The following is a 22,834-nucleotide window of genomic DNA, read 5'->3' as shown; positions in this document are numbered from 1 at the left end:
GAGAGAGAGAGAGAGAGAGAGAGAGAGAGAGAGAGAGAGAGAGAGAGAGAGAGAGAGAGAGAGAGAGGAGACAGCTCACTGACAGCTGGCAAGCTTTCTAGCCTGCTTTGACCTTTTTTTTTCAATTCTTGGGTAGTGCACAACGGTCAGATGAACTTATTTTGGTCAAAATCATATATACTTCATGTTTTTCACAATAAAAAAGGATATAAATCCAAATAAAAATCAACAGCAATTCGCCAACACACAACTATATCTAGGTATTCTACTTTTCAAAATGTGAAATCATCGATAAAGACCTACAAATTTTAATTACGTTTTCTTCAATTTTGACGCTTTTTCACGTTCTGTCCTCCGAATGTGTTGGTTTTCCAGTGACAGTTGGTGACAGGTTCTCTTGACGTTTGGGAGCTCGCAATCTAAGCCAGCTGTCTCCTCTCTCTCTCAGGCAAAAATAAAGAATAAAGTATGACATTTTTTGGAAACACTTTTTGGTTTTGGTCTCGTGGAAACACGTTCGTTAACAACTATAATTTGCTCCACCACGAAGATTGCTGTGATCCAACTTTAAAAAAAAATATAGTGTTGGCAGGAAATGTCAGAAAGGAGTGAGTCAAACATGTTTTTTACTATATGCATGCTAGGAGATCACCTCAGCAGACAGAATCGCAAATCGACCACGTTTTGATCGATGGACGGCACTTCTCCGACATAACTGTTGTGACCGGAAGGTGGATCTTCAAGTCTCTGTTCATTTTCACGTCTGTGCTTCATTACTTTCGCTGAAAGACTGAACCATTTTATTCGTCATAGTGACATTTCTCTATCCCAAAGCCTCCTATGTTCTTTCTTTTTCTGGATCATCGAGATACTATATGCCTACTATATGCCTGACTCCATCCTTCTCAACAATAACCGACGTCAGAACCTATCGTGGCGCCAACATTGACTCCGACCACTACCTGGTGATGGTGAAACTGCGCCCAAAAGTATCCGTCATCAACAATGTACGGTACCGACGCCCGCCCCGGTACAATCTCGAGCGGCTGAAACAACCGGATGTCGCCAATGCGTACGCGCAGTATCTTGAGGCAGCGTTGCCGGATGAGGGCGAGCTCGATAGGGCCCTTCTTGAGGACTGCTGGAGGACAGTCAAAGCAGCCATTAACGACGCTGCCGAAAGCGTTGTCGGATATGTGGAACGGAGCTCAAGAAACGATTGGTTCGACGAGGAGTACCAGGAGGTTTTAGAGGAGAAGAATGCAGCGCGGGCTGCAATGCTGCAGCATGGTACGCGGCAAAACGTGGAACGATACCGACTGAAGCGGAAGCAGCAAACCCGCCTATTCCGGGACAAAAAGCGCCGCCTGGAAGAGGTGGAATGCCAAGAGATGGAGTTGCTGTACCGTTCTCAAGAAATGCGGAAGTTCTATCAGAAGCTCAACACATCCCGCAAAGGCTTCGTGCCGCGAGCTGAGATGTGCCGGGATAAGGATGGGAGCATCTTGACGGACGGACGCGAGGTGAACGAAAGGTGGAAGCAGCACTACGATGAACACCTGAATGGCGCAGGGAACACAAGCACAGAAGGTCAGGACAACGAAGGCGATGGCTATGTCAGCACAGCGGACAGCAGAAATCAACCAGCTCCCACGATGGGGGAAGTTAAGGATGCCATTCAACAGCTCAAGAACAACAAAGCCGCTGGCAAGGATGGTATCGGAGCCGAACTCATCAAGATGGGCCCGGACAGGTTGGCCGCTTGTCTGCATCGGCTGATAGTCAGAATCTGGGAAACGGAACAGCCTCCGGAGGAGTGGAAGCAAGGCGTTATATGCCCCATCTACAAAAAGGGCGACAAACTGGAGTGTGAAAATTATCGTGCAATCACCATCCTAAACGCCGCCTATAAAGTGCTATCCCAGATTATCTTCCGTCGTCTATCACCTATAGCAAACGAGTTCGTGGGAAGTTATCAAGCAGGTTTCATCGACGGTCGCTCGACAACGGACCAGATCTTTTCCGTGCGGCAAATCCTCCAGAAATGCCGTGAGTACCAGGTCCCTACGCACCAATTATTCATCGATTTCAAGGCGGCATACGATAGTATCGACCGCATAGAGCTATGGAAAATCATGGACGGGAACAGCTTTCCCGGGAAGCTCACAAGATTGATCAGAGCAACGATAGACGGTGTGCAAAACTGCGTGAAGATCTCGGGCGAACACTCCAGTTCGTTCGAGTCTCGGCGGGGACTCCGACAGGGCGACGGACTTTCGTGCCTGTTGTTCAATATTGCGCTTGAAGGTGTCATGCGGAGAGCCGGACTTAACAGTCGAGGCACGATTTTCACGAGATCCGGACAATTTGTTTGCTTCGCGGACGACATGGATATTATTGGGAGAAAATTTGAAACGGTGGCAGATTTGTTCACCCGCCTGAAACGCGAAGCAACAAGAGTCGGGCTAATGGTGAATGCGTCGAAAACAAAGTACATGCTGGTTGGCGGAACTGAGCGCGACAGGGCCCGCCTAGGAAGCAGTGTTACGATAGACGGGGATACCTTCGAGGTGGTGGACGAGTTCGTCTACCTCGGATCCTTGTTGACGGCTGACAACAATGTTAGTCGGGAAATACGAAGGCGCATCATCAGCGGAAGTCGTGCCTACTATGGGCTCCAGAAGAAACTGCGGTCAAGAAAGATTCACCCCCGCACCAAATGCTCGATGTACAAAACGCTCATAAGACCGGCAGTCCTCTATGGGCATGAGGCGTGGACTATGCTCGAGGAGGACTTGCAAGCTCTTGGGGTTTTCGAACGCCGAGTGCTAAGGACGATCTTCGGCGGCGCGCAGGAGAACGGCGTGTGGCGGCGAAGGATGAACCACGAGCTCGCTGAACTCTACGGCGAACCCAGTATCGTGAAGGTAGCTAAAGCTGGAAGGATACGCTGGGCAGGGCATGTTGCAAGAATGCCGGACAACAATCCTGTAAAGATGGTGTTCGCCACGAATCCGGTCGGAACAAGAAGGCGTGGGGCGCAGCGAGCTAGGTGGATTGACCAGGTAGGGGGGCTGGGGGCAAGAAGGACACCTTAAGATATATAGGTTCAAATCATGGTTGATTAGCACAATTTTTGAAGATTATTCCAGTGTAGGGGCAAGCTCACCTCTTGTTCTAAATGATGTTATCGATAGATTTCAAAAATATAAGAAACACATGATGATTTGAGATTTTTGAAAATGTCCCTTCTTATAAGGTTTTTCAACGAGGCACGGGGCAAGAGTGCCACTCGTATGGGGCAAGAAGACCACCAGAGCAAAATGCCACAAATTTTGTATATTATTATTTCCCCACCTAAACGATAAATTCTAGAGTAAGTAAAGATAAAAACTGAGGGATAATAGTTGACTTATAGTTAAAAAGTAATTTTACGAAATTAATTTAGTTCTCATCTTATTTGACTGTAACAATAATAGTCAAAAATTTCAGAAACCATTTTGAATGTCCAAGATGGTTTATTTTGATTTTATTTAGTAGGAAGCATTGATTTAATGCAATTTTAAACAAGAAAAATAAAAGTTCATGTGGTTTTATATGAAAAAATTGCGGTGTCCCTCTTGCCCCATAAGACATACTGTTTTTATATATGTAAAACTTAATGTCAAAAGAACTTTTTCGAAAAAATTTCCTCACAGCTATATTAAACAATTGAAAATCATCAATACTGTGCGGAAAAACAAATATGTTTTGTTTTTATTGGGAGTCAAACCTTGTTTTCCAGTCTTACATTCTTATAATATTTCGCATTTTTTGCGTTGGTGAGTTAAATACATTTTTCTAATTTTTTGTACTGAACATGTTTAACTGTAATATTTACACAACCCTCAATTAGTACTCAATTTATTCTTATCTTGCGTTGAACATCAAAAAATTGATTTGAACTACGTGAAATTAGAGGTGGCACTTTTGCCCCGGGTGTCCTTCTTGCCCCATGTCCCCCTACACCAGGACCTGGAGAGCGTGGGTCACAGGCGAGGATGGAGAGAAGCGGCCATGAACCGAGGGAATTGGCGAAATATTGTTGGCGAGGCTTTATCAAGATAATTGATGAATATCACGATGGATGGATGGATGCTAGAGTAAAAAGTTGGAAACTTTTTTTTAGCTATTTGCACAGGGAACAAAATAATAACAAAAAATAAACTTTTAGTTAACACCCAGTCAATTGTGGCAACTTATTTAATGATCATGCGTTTCAAATTTCAAAAACTCGACTTTTTATGCCGATTTTTAAAGAAAACCACTTAAATTTCTTCACAGGATGATCAACTCTTCTATGATTCAAGTAACTACATTCAAAAGTAGTGAAAATATCAATTCTTACCTTGTTGCACCTGATCGGATGTCATGATCGGAATTGGAGACAAAACGGTACCTATGCTTCATCCCAAAATTTAAAATAATATTAGTGTACAATCAAACCTCCCTGAATCGATATCTAGAGGCATCATCGACTCATGAAAATATCGAGTCTTTGAACAAAAGTTTGGAAATATGTTTGTGGGGGTCATCATAGTAACGATGATTTTTTTTTCAATGTGGTTCCAATCTGAGACGAGATTCGCGAAGACGGTCTTCTTTTTCTGTGATTGCTGAGTTTTTTTTCTTATTCCACTTTGTGTTTATACCAATTATGCGCATGCTGTTCAAATCCTCACATGAACCTCTCAGCAAAATATGATTGAGTTTGCAACACATCGAATCATAAATAGCCGTTTGAGTGAAATTTCATGCCAGCAAACGTAGCAGACATTTGAAATAATTAATCTTCTGCTTAGATTTATCATCAACTTTGGAAAAAACTGCTCCGCCGACTGAGGGTTTTAATAACAGTTTACTTTGAACACAATACTTTTCACTTTTTCAGCCATAAAAACGGTGGGCTGCATTTGACGTTTCGTGAGAGGAGAATCTGGGCTGCATATGACGTTGATATTTTTCCTCTTCGCGAGTCTCTCTCAGGTTCCAATGAGTGCAAGGTTTACATAACAATGTAGATTTTTCCTGCGTGTAAATAATAATTTTGAATGGAAACATATATCATCGTTCCTTGAGACGAGACTCGCGAAGACGGTATTTTTTTGTGATTGCTGAGTTTTTTCTTATTCCACTTTGCGTTTATACAAATCGTGTGCAAGCCGTTCAAACCCTCACATGAACCTCTCAGCACATAAAAGTTTAGTTTGCATGACACCAAATCATAAATAGCATAAACAGCAAACGTAGCATACATTTGAAGTAACTAATCTTGTGTTAAGATTTATCTGCAACTGTGGAAAAAATTGCTCCGAACACTGAGGTTTTAAATAACAGTTTATTTTGAATACAATACTTTTCACTTTTTCATCCATAAAAACGGAGGGCTGCATTTGACGGTTCGTGACAGCGGAAACTGGGCTGCATATGACGTGCAAATCCAGTCTAACTTAGCTTAAAACGCGGTAACACAAAGTAACGCGGTTGCTAAGTAGCCATGATCCACATCACCGCCAACCTAGCAAAGAAAACCAATCGTTGACTTCGCCTTCCTTGTTTGAAAATCTTACCGCGTTTGGTGTTCCCGCATTTGATAATTGCATTTCAAACGCACACAGCAATACAAACGAAATATGAAACAACACTTTCCCAAACTGCAAGATAACGACAGTCAAGTTAGGTTTGAGGAAAAACGCTGGTTTTCTTTTGTTGTGCACCTTCGATCTTTCCGGACAAACATGTGAAAATGACCAAAGTTTTCTGTGCATTTAATTTTTTTGAGCAAAAAGATGCGTGTTTCAATGCTTTATATTCAATCAAAGTAAAAGGAATGACATTTTTGGAAGTGACCTGTTATTTTTTTTTCATGAGTCGATATCGAGTAATGGAGTTTTTTAAAGTATTCCAATTGTTTCAATATTTCACCGAAAATCTACCGCACTCCCCTAGCTACACTTCTGTCCTCCGCTAACATACAAATGTGGGCAAACCAATTCTCAACTGATGAAGTATGCGTAAATAAGCTCTTCAAACTTAATTTATGTTCAAAATCTCTGTTTACAGGTAAAGGACAGGCACTCCTTAACAATCGTCTAAGATTGTGTCATCTAAGAATATGTGTGACTTGCTGAAGACTAATGGTGCTTCCATTTAAATTTCGGAAATTCCAGGACTTTCCAAAAATATCCCGGGACTCGAGAGTTTCCGATATATCCGGTGATTTTCATTCCGAGAATTAGCGGGCAAGACTCTCTACTCTAAATAAACCGTTTTTTTTTTTTTTTTTGAAAATATTTGTCTCGGCAATAGGAAATATAGTACTGTGGCTATAAGTTTCTTGTAAGAATTTTTACCTATTTCTCTTGGAAATGCGATTGAGACCTAAGTTAGCATTCTAAACCACCTTCCCCTATGATAGATTCCACAGCTGCATTATGAGCGCCTCGACAATCGAGCATCTTCAAGGCGAGGAGCGTTCCTTGGCCAGATAAGATACGATAAGGTGAACCCCTATCAGCTCCATATCGGAGGGCCCTTGCTCAGTGGTGTGCCATATGACAAACAACATATTATCACTGGCTGATACGAACAAGATAGGAATCGCGGCCTCCACGGCTGATAATAATCCAATATGGTCAAAACGCACTGGTAGATTTCCGCCCAAAAAAGGACACCGGGACAGGTGCGGTGTTCAATCATTCCGAGTACTTGCTGTATCCACATGTGGTTGCAACGATAGACGAAATGTCTCTCTTGTCGATCGTTTTTTATTTTCACTCATCATTTCAAAGGCCTTTGCGCGCCAAGGGACCAGGTGCTTTTGTGACAAACGTCAATTGAATTAACGTTGATGACAGCCACAGCGGACGACAATGATGCGCGCGTGGGCATAGGCGTGCTGAGTGAACTGATTACACTGTGTAGAAGGGTAGGTGTACCAGTTCTGGACATAATGGTTCCCTATTTCGCCATATGTGATAATTTAATGGTTTTCAATTATTTATCATTTTGTGTGTTCATATAGTTTGATATCAAATCTCGCTTTTAGTATCATGCAGTGATCGATTTCTCTTCGTCGATTTTCTCTTCTGCAAACTACTCAGCCGGGTCAATGTTTTCGACTGCTATTTATGTTTTAGAAGATAATAGTAATTGTCCTCCGTCATGCAGGATCGTAAAATGTTCCGAAAATCGTTTAAGTTTCGTATACAAAGCCAAAAAGAAAATCGACGAAGAGAAATCGATCACTGCAGATACGCCTGTATGATACTCAACGCGAGAAATATATCTTGATATTAAAACATTCAAATATATTCAAAATTTGAAAACGTTCGATAATTTATGTATTGCCAAAGAGAGGGAACTACAACAGTCACAGAGATAGGTAGGTCAAAAATTCAACCTTAGTGTAATAATCAATATTTTCTGAAAAAAGTATAACAGTTGGAAAGAAATGAGGAAGAAAACACTGGAAGTTTGTATATGTGAAAGGGTTGTTTGAAGGGTTCGTTTTTGAACACTATAGAGATATAATTTGCATAAACATTAGGGTGCCAATGGAATGTATGGGAAAAATTTTGCCATCGAATTTCAAAAAATGGTAGTGCTCAAAAGTTTTGTCTCCTCGAAAAAAGTCCCCATGCAAAATTTGAGCTCAATCGGACTTCATTAAGTGGACCCCCAAAGCGGTCAAAGTTTGGCTTTTTTGACCCATGAAAAATCTCCAAAGGGGGGGGGGGGTACATGAAATTTCCGAAATCGATTTTTTTTTGATGCCAGATGTCTTAGAAATGCATGAAACGTTGAGATCTGGTGTTATTTGAAAAAAAAAATTTTTGAAAAAATCGACCTTCTGGGACTTAGTAAATTTTTGAGTTGGGGGAGTGAATTGAATTTGTAATGAACGATTTGAATTCAATTGCTGAGAAATTCAAGGCAATAGTATTGAAACATATCCTATATCATTGTTGGCCACTGAAAGCATATTATATGTGATATTTCATTAGGGTGGTTTATTTATTTTCGATTAGGGTGGTCCTTTTTGTTAAAAAATAAAAAAAATAAAAAATAGAATTTTACTTGAATATTGAAGACAATAGTATTGGAACATCTCTCACATTATCGTAAGCCATTTTCTACATTTAATATGTGGTATTTTATTAGGGTGGTTTACTTATTTTCCATTACGGTGGGCCTTTCTGTCGAAAAATCATAATTTCATCATCGTAGGCCATTTCCTTCATAAAATTCGTGATATTTCATTGGAAAGGCTCACTTATATTCCATTACGGTGGTCCTTTGAAGAAAATTGAGAATTTGAATGTAATAATAAATACAAGAGTAATTAAACATCTCCTATGTCATCGTAGGCCACTGTTAACATATAATAAGTGATATTTCATTGGGGCTATTGTCCTCAGTTTTGCATAAGGGTGATCATTTAATTTGTAAATTAAAAAAAAATATTCTCAACAGATCTAACAAATCAACTTTGTTTGTATAGTTTTGAATCATGATTCTTCATTGGCATGCAACTCTTCGTTAAGATATTTTCATTAAGGTTTTCTTTTGAATAGTTAATATAAAACGTTCCAATAACAATAATCAGTGAATTCAGTGAAGCACAACTCTAACTGCCATAATCAAAATACAGATAAAAAAGGAATGAAATATTTTTTGACGTATTCAAATTATGACAATAGCTTGATGGGCGACGATGAAGGGCAACAAAAGTGATTAGTTTATTTTTTCAAAAGAGATTCTCAGCCTTGGGCTCCTTCATTCCCGAAACAAAAGTACGTTGCCTTCTGCTTGCTATAGTACACGCGATTCCTTCGAAATTCCTTTTAAAAATTTTTATTGGACTTTTCTACGAAATTTCCTTTGAAATTTTCTACGGAATTTTCATCAAAATTGGAAATTTATCCTGAACTTGCTTCGGAATATCCTGTGGAATTTTCTTCGGTATCTTTAGAAGTGCCCTTTTGAATTTTCTGTGGTATTTCCTTCGAAATTTCCTATGAAGTGTCCTTCGGCATTTCATTCTGAACTTTTCATTGGAATTTTCTTCGAAATTTACTTCGGAGTTTCTTTTTGAGTTTCCTTCGAAATTTGCTTTGGAATTTTCTTTGGAGTTTCCTTCCGAATTTCTTCTAGAGTTTGTTTCGGAATTTCCTGTGTAATTATCTTTGGAGCTTCCTTCAGAAGTGTATTCGAAATATTATTTGGAATTTCTTTCGAAGCATTGGAATTTACTTTGGAATTTCCTTCGAAATTTTCCTTGGAGCTTTCTTCGGAATTTCATTTGGGATTTCTTTTGGACCTTTGAAATTTAGTGCGGAATATTCTTAGAAATTTCCTTTACAATTTTCTTTGGAATTTCTACAGAGTTTTCTTGAGAATTTCCTTACAAATTTGCTTTGGATATTCCAGAGAAAATTCCTTAGAAATTTTCTACGAAATTTTCTTTTAACTTCCTTTTTTCATTGCAATTTGCTTCGGGATTTGCTTTGGAATTTTCTTTGGAATTTCCTTAGAAATTCCCTTTTGAATATGCTTTGGCTATTTTTCAGAATAGTCGTCGGAATGTCCTTTGGAATGCGCTTCAGAATTTCTTTTAGAATTTTATTTAGTTTTTTTTTTTTAATTTTTTTTTCGGGATTTTCCTTATATTTTGAAAGTTTCCATCGAAATTTCCTTTGGAATTTCTTTTGGAGCTGTGGTTTTTTCTTCGAAATTTCCTTAGAAATTCCTTTTTGAATTTCATTCGGTATTTGCTTTGAATTTTTTTTTAATGGAATTTCCTATGGAGTTTTTGGAATTTCCTTTGTAATTTTCCACGGAATTTCCTTTGGATTTTTTTCGGAATTTCCTTTAGAATTTTCTACGCAATTTTCGTCAGAATTTCCTCTGAAATTTGCTTCGGAAATTCCGTTGATTTTTTTTTTAGTTTCCTTCGGAATTAACTTTGGAATTTCCGTCGAAATTTCCTTAGGAGTATCCTTTAAAATTCCTTTGCAGTTTTCTTTGAGGCTACTTAATAAATTTTCTTCATAATTTCCTTTGGAATTCCTTTATTACTTCCTTCAAAATTCTCTTTGAAATTACTTCCAAACTTGTTATAGAGTTTCCTCGGAATTTCCTTTGGAATAACCTTTGGAATTTCCTTTGGAGATTTCGGAATTTTATTTAGAAGTTTTGATTGGAATTTTTTACGGAATTTTTCTTTGGACTGTTTTACGTAATTTTCAACAGAATTTCCGTTGAAATTTCTCGGAATTTACTTTGGAATTTCCTTCGAATTGTTTTTTCGGAATTTTCTTGGGAGTATCCTCTAAAATTCCTTTGTATTCTTCGGAACTTCATATCTCATTTACTTCAGAATTTCCTTTGGAATTTCTTCATGAATTTCTATCAGTAAGTTGCTTCAGGAAGTTATTTTGGATTTCTTTGGAATTACTTTCGGAATTTCCTTCTTCAGTTCTTCAAAATTTTCTTCGGCGTTTCCTTTGGAATTTCTTTCGGTATTTCTTCTAGAATTGCCTTTGGAATTTCCTTTGGAATTCGCTTGGAAGTTCCTTTGAAATTTCTTATGGAATTTCCTTTGCATTTTCATTTAGAGCTGGCTTCGGAATTTCATTTGGAATTTTTTGCGCAATTTTCGTCCGAGTTTTCTTTGGAATTTGCTTCGGAACATCCTTCAAAAATCCATTCGGATTTATTTTTATGGAATTTCTTTTTGAATTTTCTTTGGAAATTCTTTCGGGATTTGCTTTGGAATTTAGTTTGGAATTTCTTTTGGAGCTACCTTCGGGATTTGATTTGGAATTTTCTACGTTATTTTCGTCGAAATTTATTTTGTAATTTGCTTCAGAATTTCTTCTGGAGTTTCCTTCGGAATTCCTTTTGGAGCTTCATGCTAAATTTGATTCGGAATTTCATTTGGAATTTCTTTTGAAGCTTTGAAATTATTTCGGAATTTTCTTCGGAAGTACCTCTATAATTTTCGTTTCCTCTGGAATTTCCTTCGGTATTTCCTTCGGAATTTTCTCTGGAATTTCTTTCGGTATTTCCTTCGGAATTTTCTCTGGAATTTCCTTCGGAACATCCTCTGGAAATTCCTTTGGAATTTCCTCTGGAATTTCCTTCGGGATTTCATTCGAAATTTCCTTTGGAATTTCCTTCCGTATTTCCCCTAGAATTTTCTTTGAAATTATCTCTGGAATTTCCTCTGGAATTTCTTTTGGGATTTTCTCTGGAATTTCCTTCCGAATTTTCTCTGGAATTTCCTTCAGAATTTCTCTAGAATTTCCTTCGAAATTACCTCTGGAATTTCCTTCGAAATTTCCTCTAGAATTTCCTGCGATATTTCCTCTGGAATTTCTTTTGGAATTTCCACTGGAATTTCCTTCGTTATTCCCTCTGGAATTTCCGTTGGAATTTCCTAAGGAATTTCCTTCGGTATTTCCTTCAGAATTTTCCTTCGGAATTTGCAAAACTAAATTGGAAAGGTCACTGAGGCTCAATGCTTGATCTCTGAGATGAGTGCATCTGAAATCACGAAGTAGCAAGCGGATTTTGTATGAGACGAGGACTCCGAACTGGTTCAGCTCCGAATTAAAATCACGCAAAACTTTTCAAAAGGACCTTTCTAACAATGAGAGGCTTTCTAGAAAACTCTTTTGTTGTTAACTAACTTATCTTTACATTTTTCGTCGAACATTACGCAAATATTATGTAGTAGTCCACACCATAATCTTTTGGTCTGTAGATATTAAGGTTAAAATTTTTACAATGACACCATAATTAAGGAAAGTGAACGAGACTTTTTCGAGAAATCATGGTTTCAAACTGTACGAAAAATGATGCACCCTAATGGAAAATGGGAGAAACTCCCTAATGAAATATGTTAACAGTGTCCTACGATGATGTCGCATATCAAATGGAACTATAAGCGCATGAATTCAGAGGAATTTAAAGCCTCTCTGAACAAAAATGAAGACAATGGCCTACGATTATAAAAGAGGTGTTAAAATACTAAAAGGATCAAATTCAAAATTTCATGATTTTTTTTAATTTTCGGCAAACACCAATGGAAAATAAGTGAGTCACCCTAATAAAGTATCACGAATCTAATGAAGGAAATGCCCTACAATGATGGAAGAGGTGATAAAATACTATTGTTTTTAATATCCCATTCAAATTATGATTTTTCGACAGAAAGGCCCACCGTAATGGAAAATAAGTAAACCACCCTAATAAAATACCACATATTAAATGTAGAAAATGGCTTACGATAATGTGAGAGATGTTCCAATACTATTGTCTTCAATATTCAATTAAAATTCTATTTTTTATTTTTTTTTATTTTTTTACAAAAAGGACCACCCTAATCGAAAATAAATAAACCACCCTAATGAAATATCACATATAATATGCTTTCAGTGGCCAACAATGATATGGATATGTTTCAATACTATTGCCTTGAATTTCTCAGCAATTGAATTCAAATCGTTCATTTCAAATTCAATTCACTCCCCCAACTCAAAAATTTACTAAGTCCCAAAAGGTCGATTTTTTCAAAAAAAAAAAATTTCAAATAACACCAGATCTCGACGTTTCATGCATTTCTAAGACATCTGGCATCAAAAAAAAAATTCGATTTCGGAAATTTCATGTACCCCCCCTTTGGAGATTTTTCATGGGTCAAAAAAGCCAAACTTTGACCGCTTTGGGGGTCCACTTAATGAAGTCCGATTGAGCTCAAATTTTGCATGGGAGACAAAACTTTTGAGCACTACCATTTTTTGAAATTCGAAAAATCGATTTTCATTGGCACCCTAATAAACATATATGACCGGTACTCATTTCGCAACCGTACTACTTAAACCAGACACAATCCTGATTTCGTCGCTCACCCCGCAGGAGCATGCAAAGAAATCAACGAATTAAACATTACTCTATGATTAAATATTTAGTGAAACATTCAAACTAGAACGTCCATAAATTACTTTACCAATACAAATTTTATGAACTCCTTAATACACCACTGCCAAACATCTGGATGTCACTAGACGTGCTGGCAATAGTTTGTCTAACTGGTGCTGATAATTTATTCGATACAAGTAGTATCATCGGCTAATGCTGCACCCTGTCTGGCTATTGACAAGGTTTAAGGGAGATGGGGATATTGTGAAGAATCCAATGTAGCGATTGAAGATATACTTGCACATCTCATACACTGGAAGAAATGTCTATAAAATATTTTAACGATTCAAAATTCTAACCTCCACCTATAATTTTTTGAGGGTTTCCTTGACATAAGCACTAATATTCATATACAATGAAATTGAATTTATCATAATTTTTAAACAAAATAGCTCAAAAATTTCAAAGTGACATACCGGTATCGCTCACGTGTTTCCTTCACCTCATCTGATAGCATTCAACCTTGTTCAGTGAAGCTTTTTGCTCTCGTCGCACTCAATGAAACTCACTCGCTCAGAAAGGATCCGTCACTGCGCTGTATCGATCCGAACGAGAAAATGTCTGCATCTGTAATTTGTCTTTGTGAAAATTATGGAAAATCAAGTCTTCAAACCGCGTTCCTTGAGCCTTATCAGAGCACTGGCTTCCACTGTTCCTCTTCCCCCCCACTTTCCCCTACATCGCCTGACAATTTCCACCTGCCGACATCTCGAAACATGATGTTTTCCATTGCCATATGTGGGGGAAATCGTTTCGACAAAAAATACAAACCGATCTGCTACCGTCATCCAAATTCGGATCACCTTCCCCGTAACATCAAAATAGAGAATATCTCGTTTGTCACCGCAGCACCTCTAGGTACCTCCTCTTATCATCCGCATGAGGCTGGCTGCTCCTACAAGCGCTTTCGTCACTGCCAGACTGTTGGACTGCAGCAGTATCGGGAACGGCAAACGGCAACAACTCACCATTTTGGACCGTGCCGTGGCAGCAGCAGCCGTTCGTCCACTCTTCGACGCACATAGGAGTAGCAGAATCAATATAATGGTTAAAATGTTGAAAAACGTATAAATGGCCGATTATACACTTACAGTGGCCCCACACAGTTGAATCACCCACAATTTATGAATCAGCTGATTTGAAAAGTGAAAATTATAGTTAAAATTATCACAAAACATCGCAGAACATTTTTTAATGCTTTCATTCCAAAAACGCTGCTGATCTTGGTATAAGCCAACTGTAATACTGAATTCTTTTTATAGTCAATTGGTCCGTATTGTTTTCCAATTTTATAAGACGTGTTCCTGTGGACGGCTAGCAAGAAACGACGTTTCACATGTCGTTTTAAAGCTTTGTGTGATTCCAGACAACCAGATTTTTGTGTGAAATATTTGATTTATAAAATGTGGAAAACAAACTCACTAACCATAATATATAAACCAGCGTTGAAACTGCAAAAACTTAGTCTTTTTTCAAGTTTTCCTTAGTTTTGATTAATTTTCGAAATATTTTTTTTTTGGGAGTTGTAAAAGTGCATAATATAGGTTTGGAAACATTCATAAACGTTTAGAAAAAGAATCTGCATGAAATAATTTACTTCCGATAAGATAATTAAAGATTTTACGTGTACTAATTTGGGAGAATGTGTGAGGAACGAAAAAAAATAAGAGAAAATAATAGTATTCTGTTTTTTTTTAAGAATAATACACTCAGAAATAAAAATAGTAAATGAATTACTTAAGTTTAATTACGTTTTCATTAAACAACCACTAAAACGACGAATTTTGTATAGAGGTGGCAAATTTGTTCAAAATTTTGATTGCATTGATATTAAATCAGACCACGCCAATCAAACTATACATGTCTCACACACAAGTTTTAGTCCTACTTTGCGCAATCATTAATAAAACTAGTAATTTCTACAACTTCGATGAACTTTAGCACAAAATTGTGACTCGCTGGAACATGTTTGAAAACAGCAACAGATTTTTTTACAAATTTACTGGAGACCCAAAATTTGATCTTTGAGACACGTGAAAAGGTTATAGTTCTTCTGCTTTGCTGTCAAACACATGAAGAAAAATAACTCATTTGCACATACGATTACTTCGCTTACGTAATTTGCAACGTAGTATTTCTAATTCCTGCTTCATTGAAAGTTATTTTAAATAAGTTTGCTACAGGCTATTATATTAAATAATTTATAAGAAGCAAATGAATTTGGTGGAAACCAGTAAGTGACCGAATCTGGGTGTTGAGAATGAAAGGCAAGTTCTACAATTACAGCTTAATCAACATATACATATGCACCAACGAACGAAAAGTCCAATGACATGAAGGAAGATATAACTCACAGAGCCTAGATAAGTCCTACGAAGAAAGTTCAAAACAAGATGTCAGGATAGTCATCGGCGATGCAAATGCGCAGATCGGGAAAGAAAACTTTTTCAGACCCATCATTCCTATGGGGCCCTATCCCTGAATCTGTGACCACAACGGCACGGGATGTGATTGATCAGCAACGAAGGTGCAACTAGAGGTTCGATGAAGAGTGCCAGAGAGTGACAGATGTTAAGAATATAGCCAGAATCCATATGCTTGTGGTCAGTATCCGGCAGAACAGAGAGCGTTACAGGACAGTGAGAGCTGAAGAAAAGCGAATACATCGCAGAAAGAAATGGCAGCACGAAGGAAGATCGCATGAGCTGGAATGATATGCGGAGATTTTATGCGCGCGGCATAATACCGAACAAGTGTACTGAGGGGAATTTGCTAACCGATAAAACGGCGGTGGCTGCCAGGTGAAAGGATCATCTCTCAGTTGGGAGGTAACGCCAGAAAAAAGAAGATAAAAATCTTTAAAAATCAAATTTGGCCAAGAAATTTGACCCAGTTACTCCTATGTGCGACGGTCCCTCCGTATCGAGTGGATCAACGAACGATCGAACGCAACAACGATCCTTCGGCATCGGCACAGCGCACGTCTTCTCGCTCTGCCAAAGTGCGATGCAAAGCAGGTGAAACCCCGGTGACGATGCCTAAATGGAGTGACCACGCTGCATACCGCGAAGAGCTGCGTGTGCAATGGTTACATGGATGATGATGATGATAACGACGATAACTACTTGTGACACAAAGAAGCACACCGGGAAGGGTTGGCAGATTGATTATTAACCTGATTTGTGCACATCGTACGCTTGTGCTGTGTGTACACTAATTCTTTCTGCTGACGAATGATTTAAGACTACCTTATGCAAGAAATCAGTACTTTTCAGTGCTACTTTCTATACCTGCATCGAAATTAGCAATCAGACATTTTTTCCGAGTAGCAGCCACCAGCCCAGTTTCTTCGACTCAAGTGAATAAGCAAGTTCCGCCAGTTACGATCAGTATTTTCGAATTTACTAGATTTGGTCAGGAATTCTTGAAGAAGTTCATGACTTCAATGCATAATACTGTACCCCGGCAACACTTGTCAGTCGTGAGGCCATTTATCTTGAATCGAAAAAAAGTTCGTCTCATATCTCCACGCTCAACCATCATAACGTTTCGCATTATTGAAAAAATGCATCAACTGGCACCAACAGTTCCAAGATTGACCAATCAGATCCCCCTGGACCATATTTAGAACATTGAGCTGTTAAAAAACAATCTCCTCCTTATCGTGGATCACTTCTGATCCTATCGCTTACCTGGACCCGCCAAATTGGGGTGGAATATTTCATTAATGAAATACCTGCCCATTGTTGGCTCATTTCAGCTCCATATTGCTACTGAGTAACGCATTATGTGCGGTGATATACTTTTTATGCTGCTGCTCTGCTTACATGCCAACCGCGTTTTTTGCGATTCTGTCATCTTATGGACAGGCCTCGTGCTTACATATTGGCTTGAAGGGCCATCATTCTATGGAACGGCAATCATTAGAGGAAGGTGGGGCAACGGTTCGACCTTAGTGTAATAAACGTTTCCAACAAAAAAAGAAACAGTGAAAACGAAACAAATACCACACAATGAACCTTCAATACATCATCAATTTTTATAATATTTAGAGTGAAAGTCTATTACTTGAATTGCATTCAAACTATCATGACATTTATAACTTTTGTATTGAATTGAGCAAGAAATCTCAAAAAGAAACTCTTGTCTCACTCGAACTGTCTTTTCACTAACCCTGTCCCTGTAAATATTACACTACTAACGTCGACCTTTTGCCCCACCCTACTGTACATATTGCATGTCTGTCAATTAATGGTCATAAAATTCCCAACTCCCAATAGATTTCTATAAAGTGAAGCTCTCTTATTTGAATAGTATTCAAACCATCTTGAAATTTTAAAAACATGTTAAAAACAAACTGCCCCTCTTAGACTTTTACCCCACCTTACTCTATGGTTCAAACGCGTATGACGGCTCTCATCTCCGGGTTTGGCTATAAGCAATTTATCCGCCTTTGGCACACGCTAATCCTTCCCCTAGAAGCGTTTTCGCTTTTTCAGGTCCAATAAAATTGCACAATTTCATCGCACCCGTGACAAATTGATTTAGCACTAATCCGTCTCTTTCGACGCTTTTTTTCTCTTTCAGGATGATCGTTCACCGATGTCGTCAGGCAGCGATACCGAGGACTACTCGCCTCCCGATTCGCCACCTGGACCTAGCTGTAGTAATAGTAAAATACCAAATGAAACAATCATTAATAGTAATAATCACAGTGTTAGTATAGCGCCACAAACGTCGTCTTCTAGTACGTCAACTTCAACACCGTCGTCGTCGTCGTCGTCGATAGCGGCTCAGGCAGCGGCTCAAGCGGCTGCCAACAGCAACAAACTGTCCATCCTCGAGGAGCAATACAAACAACAGCAGCAAGCACTTCAACAGCATCAACAGCATCAACAGCAACAGCAACAACAACAACATCAGCAATCCCAAGTCACAAGCAATGTAATTTACCCGGCTACGGCATTGGCTAATCTACCTCAGGACGTGTTGGTCAGACTGCTGCAATCGGGTCAAATACAGCTTCATAACGAGGGTAAGTAAGCAAAACAATAATTAGAAAAAGGGTCGTCCACAATCTACGTAGACCAGAAATTTGCAAATTCTCTTACCCTCTCAGAACACATTATCCCAAAACTGAAACAAATTATAAAGCAATTTATTGAGAAATTTGACGGATATAGTACGGAATTAATTTACTGTAAGAACTTCTAGATTTTTAAAGTAATTAAAAAAAACTTCAGTCTTTCCTCCAAGAACATGGGAGTCAAGAAAGTTTTAATATCTAAATGATTCTGGACCGCCAGGAATCGAACCCAGAAACCTTCAGCAATTCCATGCTTTGTAGCAGCGCAAGTTCTTCAATATAATCAATGAAAATAGACTTCTCGGAGAGTTTTTGGTTGAATTACTCAATGAATTTTCGGAGGAATACTTTTAGAAACGTTTTGGAAAATTTATTGAGTTGCATATGGAATTCAAGTGTAAATGAAGAGCAGGATTCTAAGAAGATATTTTATCAAAATTGTTAATGAAATACAAAAAGAATTGTTAAATCACTAGTATGTAGTCTATCACGGATGCTTAGATTTCTATGACAATTTTGTCATCTCTTCAAGCATGGTTACGCCACGTTACACTGCGACATTTTCACCCGTTTAGACTCCACGATTGTCACAGTACGATTTATTGCACATGCATCACACAATTGCGCACAACATGGTCCGTTCAACTAAGTAGGTTAACCGGGCAACTGTCAAAAACCTGGAACAACCTACCGTTTTGATTAGAATTCCGGACACTCTACTTTGTATGGGAAAGATTTCACTGGAAATGTTTCAAAATGCGCCATTAAAAAGTGTCCCTATTTGAAAGGTGATTTGAATAAACATTTTATATGGCGATCCATGGAAATTTACAATGCTCAACTAGTTTTGACGTCTTTCTAACGGCTTAGTACGTGTTGTTACAAACAGTGAAAGACACCGTTCTTTCAGCAGGGCAATACATACGAACACAACAGCATCTATTGCCACATGCTATAAAGCTAAAATATATTTATTAAAACACTCAAATTACAATTATAAATCACAATAGTACTTACAGCTTCGGTGTTTTCGTGCCAGAACAAGTTGGTTCTTTTGCTGTTGTTTGTGATCATATTGCTAGTTGATCAGCGATCAACAACAACAAAGCAGAGTCGAAAACACCGAAGATTGACAAACATGGAATCGTAGGTAGTCCGACAAATGCTCAGGGGTTCGTATCATCATTCTCACGTAACACGTGTATTAAATAATCTAACTATTCTAATGGTGTTTTAAAATAGCTGTCCGGAAGTCAAATCAAAGTGTCCGGAATATGAAGCAAAAGTAAAAATCAAAAAAAGGCCGAAAATGTTTATTTATTAATGTGAATTCAAGATGTACAGTCCGAATGGTCACCCACCATTCAAAATTTAAGTGTTTACAAGGGCTAATTACGCTAAAGTTTTATCCAGAACAATTCAATTTATTTGTGTTTTGTTTAGGTGTATATCACTGAGGCCTTAAGTGTCCGTAATATGAATCAAAACGGTATTTCATGACAGACCTTATTTGTATACCGTTCTGATTCAAATTCCGGACACTCAACTATTTATGGGAAAGATGTCAATGGGTTACATGCATCCCCTGATTCGCTACTCGCCATACAGTAACGCACTTGCGCTAGTGTCTATGCACGAAAAATCGCTAACAGGTAACGGGGAAAATATTTGTATGGCGAAATGCATCTAACGATTTATTTCTCAAAATACGGAACTTTGTTCGAAAAAATATTTGGTACCGATTGAACGTAATGATGATGACTATCACGCCTACCCAATATTTTTTCGATTATTGCTTTCATTTACAAAAAAAATTAAGTTACATCCCTTTCGCCATACAAAATAAAACGAGAAAACTCCTGCTGATCAACTGTAGAAGAGCAAAGCAGGTAATCAATTGAAATGTTTCAAAATTTGCCGTTTAAAAGCTTCCAATTTAAAGATTCATTTTAATGAGCTTTTTCCAGGTTTGAGGGTTTTCTAACGGCTGGAGAGGGCCCACATTTCTATTTATTTAAGCTTATTCAAGTTGTAGAAATCAAATCCTCACCAACCATTTGAAAGGCACCGTTTTGACTCATATTCCGAACACTTAACGTCAACAGTGACTTCAAATGCATCTGATAGGCTTAAATTAGCTGATATTTGTGAAAATTTGTATTTCTTCGCAAAGCCTATCCGATAGCTGTTAGGTGTGCCGATAAAAATGTTTATTCAAGTTGTTACACAAAAATATGGAACAACATTTTGATTCAAATGCCGAACACTGTCTCATTCTGTCTCTTATTTCAAACACCTTGATTCAAATTCGGAATGCACGAAAAAATCGTATTCAAATGAATAATTTTGCAACAAATTAATCTGAGCTAGTTCTAGTGGTCTCGAACAAGAGAATCATCACTAGTCCTTGGTATAAAATATATTTGAAGACATTTTAATTCAACTGCAATTAACTGTCATTTCCTGGTTATTTCATGACATATTTCAGTGAAATATTTCATCCTAGTCGCCATACAAAACCCGAGTGTTCGGAATATGAGTCGGTTTGGAATTAGAGACATAACGGTAATTGTTTTGATAGCATGATAACGCTTAGGTATCACATAGAATGATTTAATTTATATGCTTTTAGATTGTTTTTTACTTCAAAGAAGTCTTAAGTGTCCGTAATATGAATCAATTTATTTGTTCATAAGCTTTACTAATGCCTCGTTCACAAGCAAAATTATAAGGTTCAAATGCGCATCTAAACTTCTGTTAACTGGTGTCATGGAGAATTTCTTTTCAGAATGGCAATTCCAGGGAATTTAGATACTATTAAATTACTGTCTGAAGCAGGCCTGCCAAGCCTTCTTGGTTTTTTTTTTTTGACATAAATGGCTGCCGCGTTCTGGTCCGATCTGAGAGATTTGTACCTCTTATGAAAGATCGGCAATATATCTGATTGATCAATGTTTAAAAATTTCTGTAGTATTTCATCTTATGAAGCTTTTGAACGTTAATTCTTAATTAAAAAGCCTCTGTGATCTATTGTTTTTAATAGTTCTACCTAATTTATGGACAAGCTTGATTCACATGACTTAAATACTGAAGATTTCGGAAAAATGTCTTCCTCCGGGACAAATGAAAACTAATCTATTTTCTATTTTCATTACAGATGGCGGTCAACAATTCATCACCATACCCCTGTCGCTCATGTCCACCCTCAAACCGGATCCCAAAAATGCCAACGGAAACCAGAACCATCCTGCTCAGCCCATCAATGCCAAATCGAACACTTCCAACGCCAGATCTTCATCGTCTCCTGCGTCATCATCATCGACATTTACGGCCGGAAGGCGTCCTCCGCAGTCCAAGGATGTCACTATCAAGGCCGAAGTCGATGACTGAGTTTGAAAGTGTTTGCTTTTAATTAGACTAACAGAATAAACAATTCGCTTTTACAGGTTTTCTTTATGAGCTTTGGAATAATATTTGTTAGGTACTGTAACGTTTTCTCTTTTGACAAATCGTAAATTGCCGTAAAAAAACATGCAAAATCCAATAGTAGACTTAGATATTTGCAAAAGGCTTTTCAACATTTTCTGCATTAATCATCTTGTTGTAATAACAAGCAATCAAAACTAAATGCTTTTAATAGATTTATTTATTACAAAAGGCCAAAAGTACTTGAACACCATAATAATCACCCCTAAAATAAATTGAAACAAACCAAAATTCATTCGACACACCATTGCTATTTACATCCTAACAAAGAGTGAGAGGTTTTGAGGATGCATCAAATGTCCTCCATTGAAACGAAAACAAAAATCGGAATGAGATTCGAGTTGTTGACCCTAGATTAAGGTTTCTTTAACACTAGTTCCATAAGCTTTAAGTTTAAACCAACCCAACAACATAATATTGTATGATGCAAAAACTGTCTCATTTACTTTTAGCTTTGATATGCATCAAAATCATGGATTTACATGTACCATAACCAGCTATGTGCATCTCAAACTGTAAGCTTTTCTTAGATTGTAAGGCGAACTGTACGTTCTCATCCTACTTGGTGGATTCACCACCGCGAAAACAAAAATCCAACAGTTTGTAAAGAAAAAAAAATCGCTTGCACATTCATTGGTTGTTTCATTTCTATCTCTTTATTCTTCTTTTCGCTATTACTTAAGTACGTAACTTATTATATTACACCAAATAAGCGTTCATAATAAAATGTTGAAAATGGACTTTAATTGATTTTTTGGAAAGAAATGTTAACTTCCACTCGGCTGGTAAGCCGTAAACCACGATCATAATTAATTAAACAATAAATGTAGTTAACCAGCTTCACGAGTAAGTCGCTTGAAATAAAGTAGGTACATGATTTCAGGTTTGTGCTACTTTTCTCCGAATTTCAGTTTCCTGAATGACCCGTTTCCACGAAAGCCATTTCCACAAACGATTCGTTCCCCTGGAAAGTGATGATGTTGGTGCAAGGTGCAAGAATATTCTTTTTGCAATTTCTCATAGTAATAAACTGTTTTTCATCATGCCAATCTGTCCTGAAACGGCCTACTTTCCTGAACTGATGTATGCAGTGCGAGAATAGTCATTCCGTAACCGAAACCAGTGCTGTTATTATTCATTACGCAACGCTTTCTCATTACGCAACTGTTTTGAGTTGCGTAATGAATCATAAAAAAATGTAAAATAATGGTGAATGCATTCCGATATGATTTCTGA

The 22,834-nt window shown here is 37.9% G+C and overlaps 1 protein-coding gene across 3 annotated transcripts in view; it reads left to right on the top strand.

Annotated features, from left to right (window-relative positions):
- Positions 1 to 22,338, top strand: part of LOC5570985 (serum response factor homolog) — a 647,440-nt gene extending 625,102 nt beyond the window's left edge. Inside the window, exons 3-5 of one of the 3 annotated variants that reach the window (XM_021850912.1) lie at positions 17,614 to 17,692; positions 17,753 to 18,061; positions 21,270 to 22,338. In XM_021850912.1, the coding sequence (XP_021706604.1) occupies positions 17,614 to 17,692; positions 17,753 to 18,061; positions 21,270 to 21,502 (621 nt within the window). In that variant the 3' untranslated portion in view covers positions 21,503 to 22,338. Of the gene's footprint in view, positions 1 to 17,613; positions 18,062 to 21,269 lie in introns of all 3 variants that reach the window. The other 2 variants (XM_021850911.1, XM_021850910.1) reach the window with 2 other exon arrangements.
- The last annotated feature ends 496 nt before the right edge of the window (positions 22,339 to 22,834 follow it).

The sequence above is a fragment of the Aedes aegypti genome, chromosome 3 (genome assembly GCF_002204515.2).
Source record: "Aedes aegypti strain LVP_AGWG chromosome 3, AaegL5.0 Primary Assembly, whole genome shotgun sequence".
NCBI lineage: Eukaryota > Metazoa > Arthropoda > Insecta > Diptera > Culicidae > Aedes > Aedes aegypti.
The sequence above is the reverse complement of the archived record's forward strand: the minus strand, read 5'-3'. Positions and strand labels throughout refer to the sequence as shown.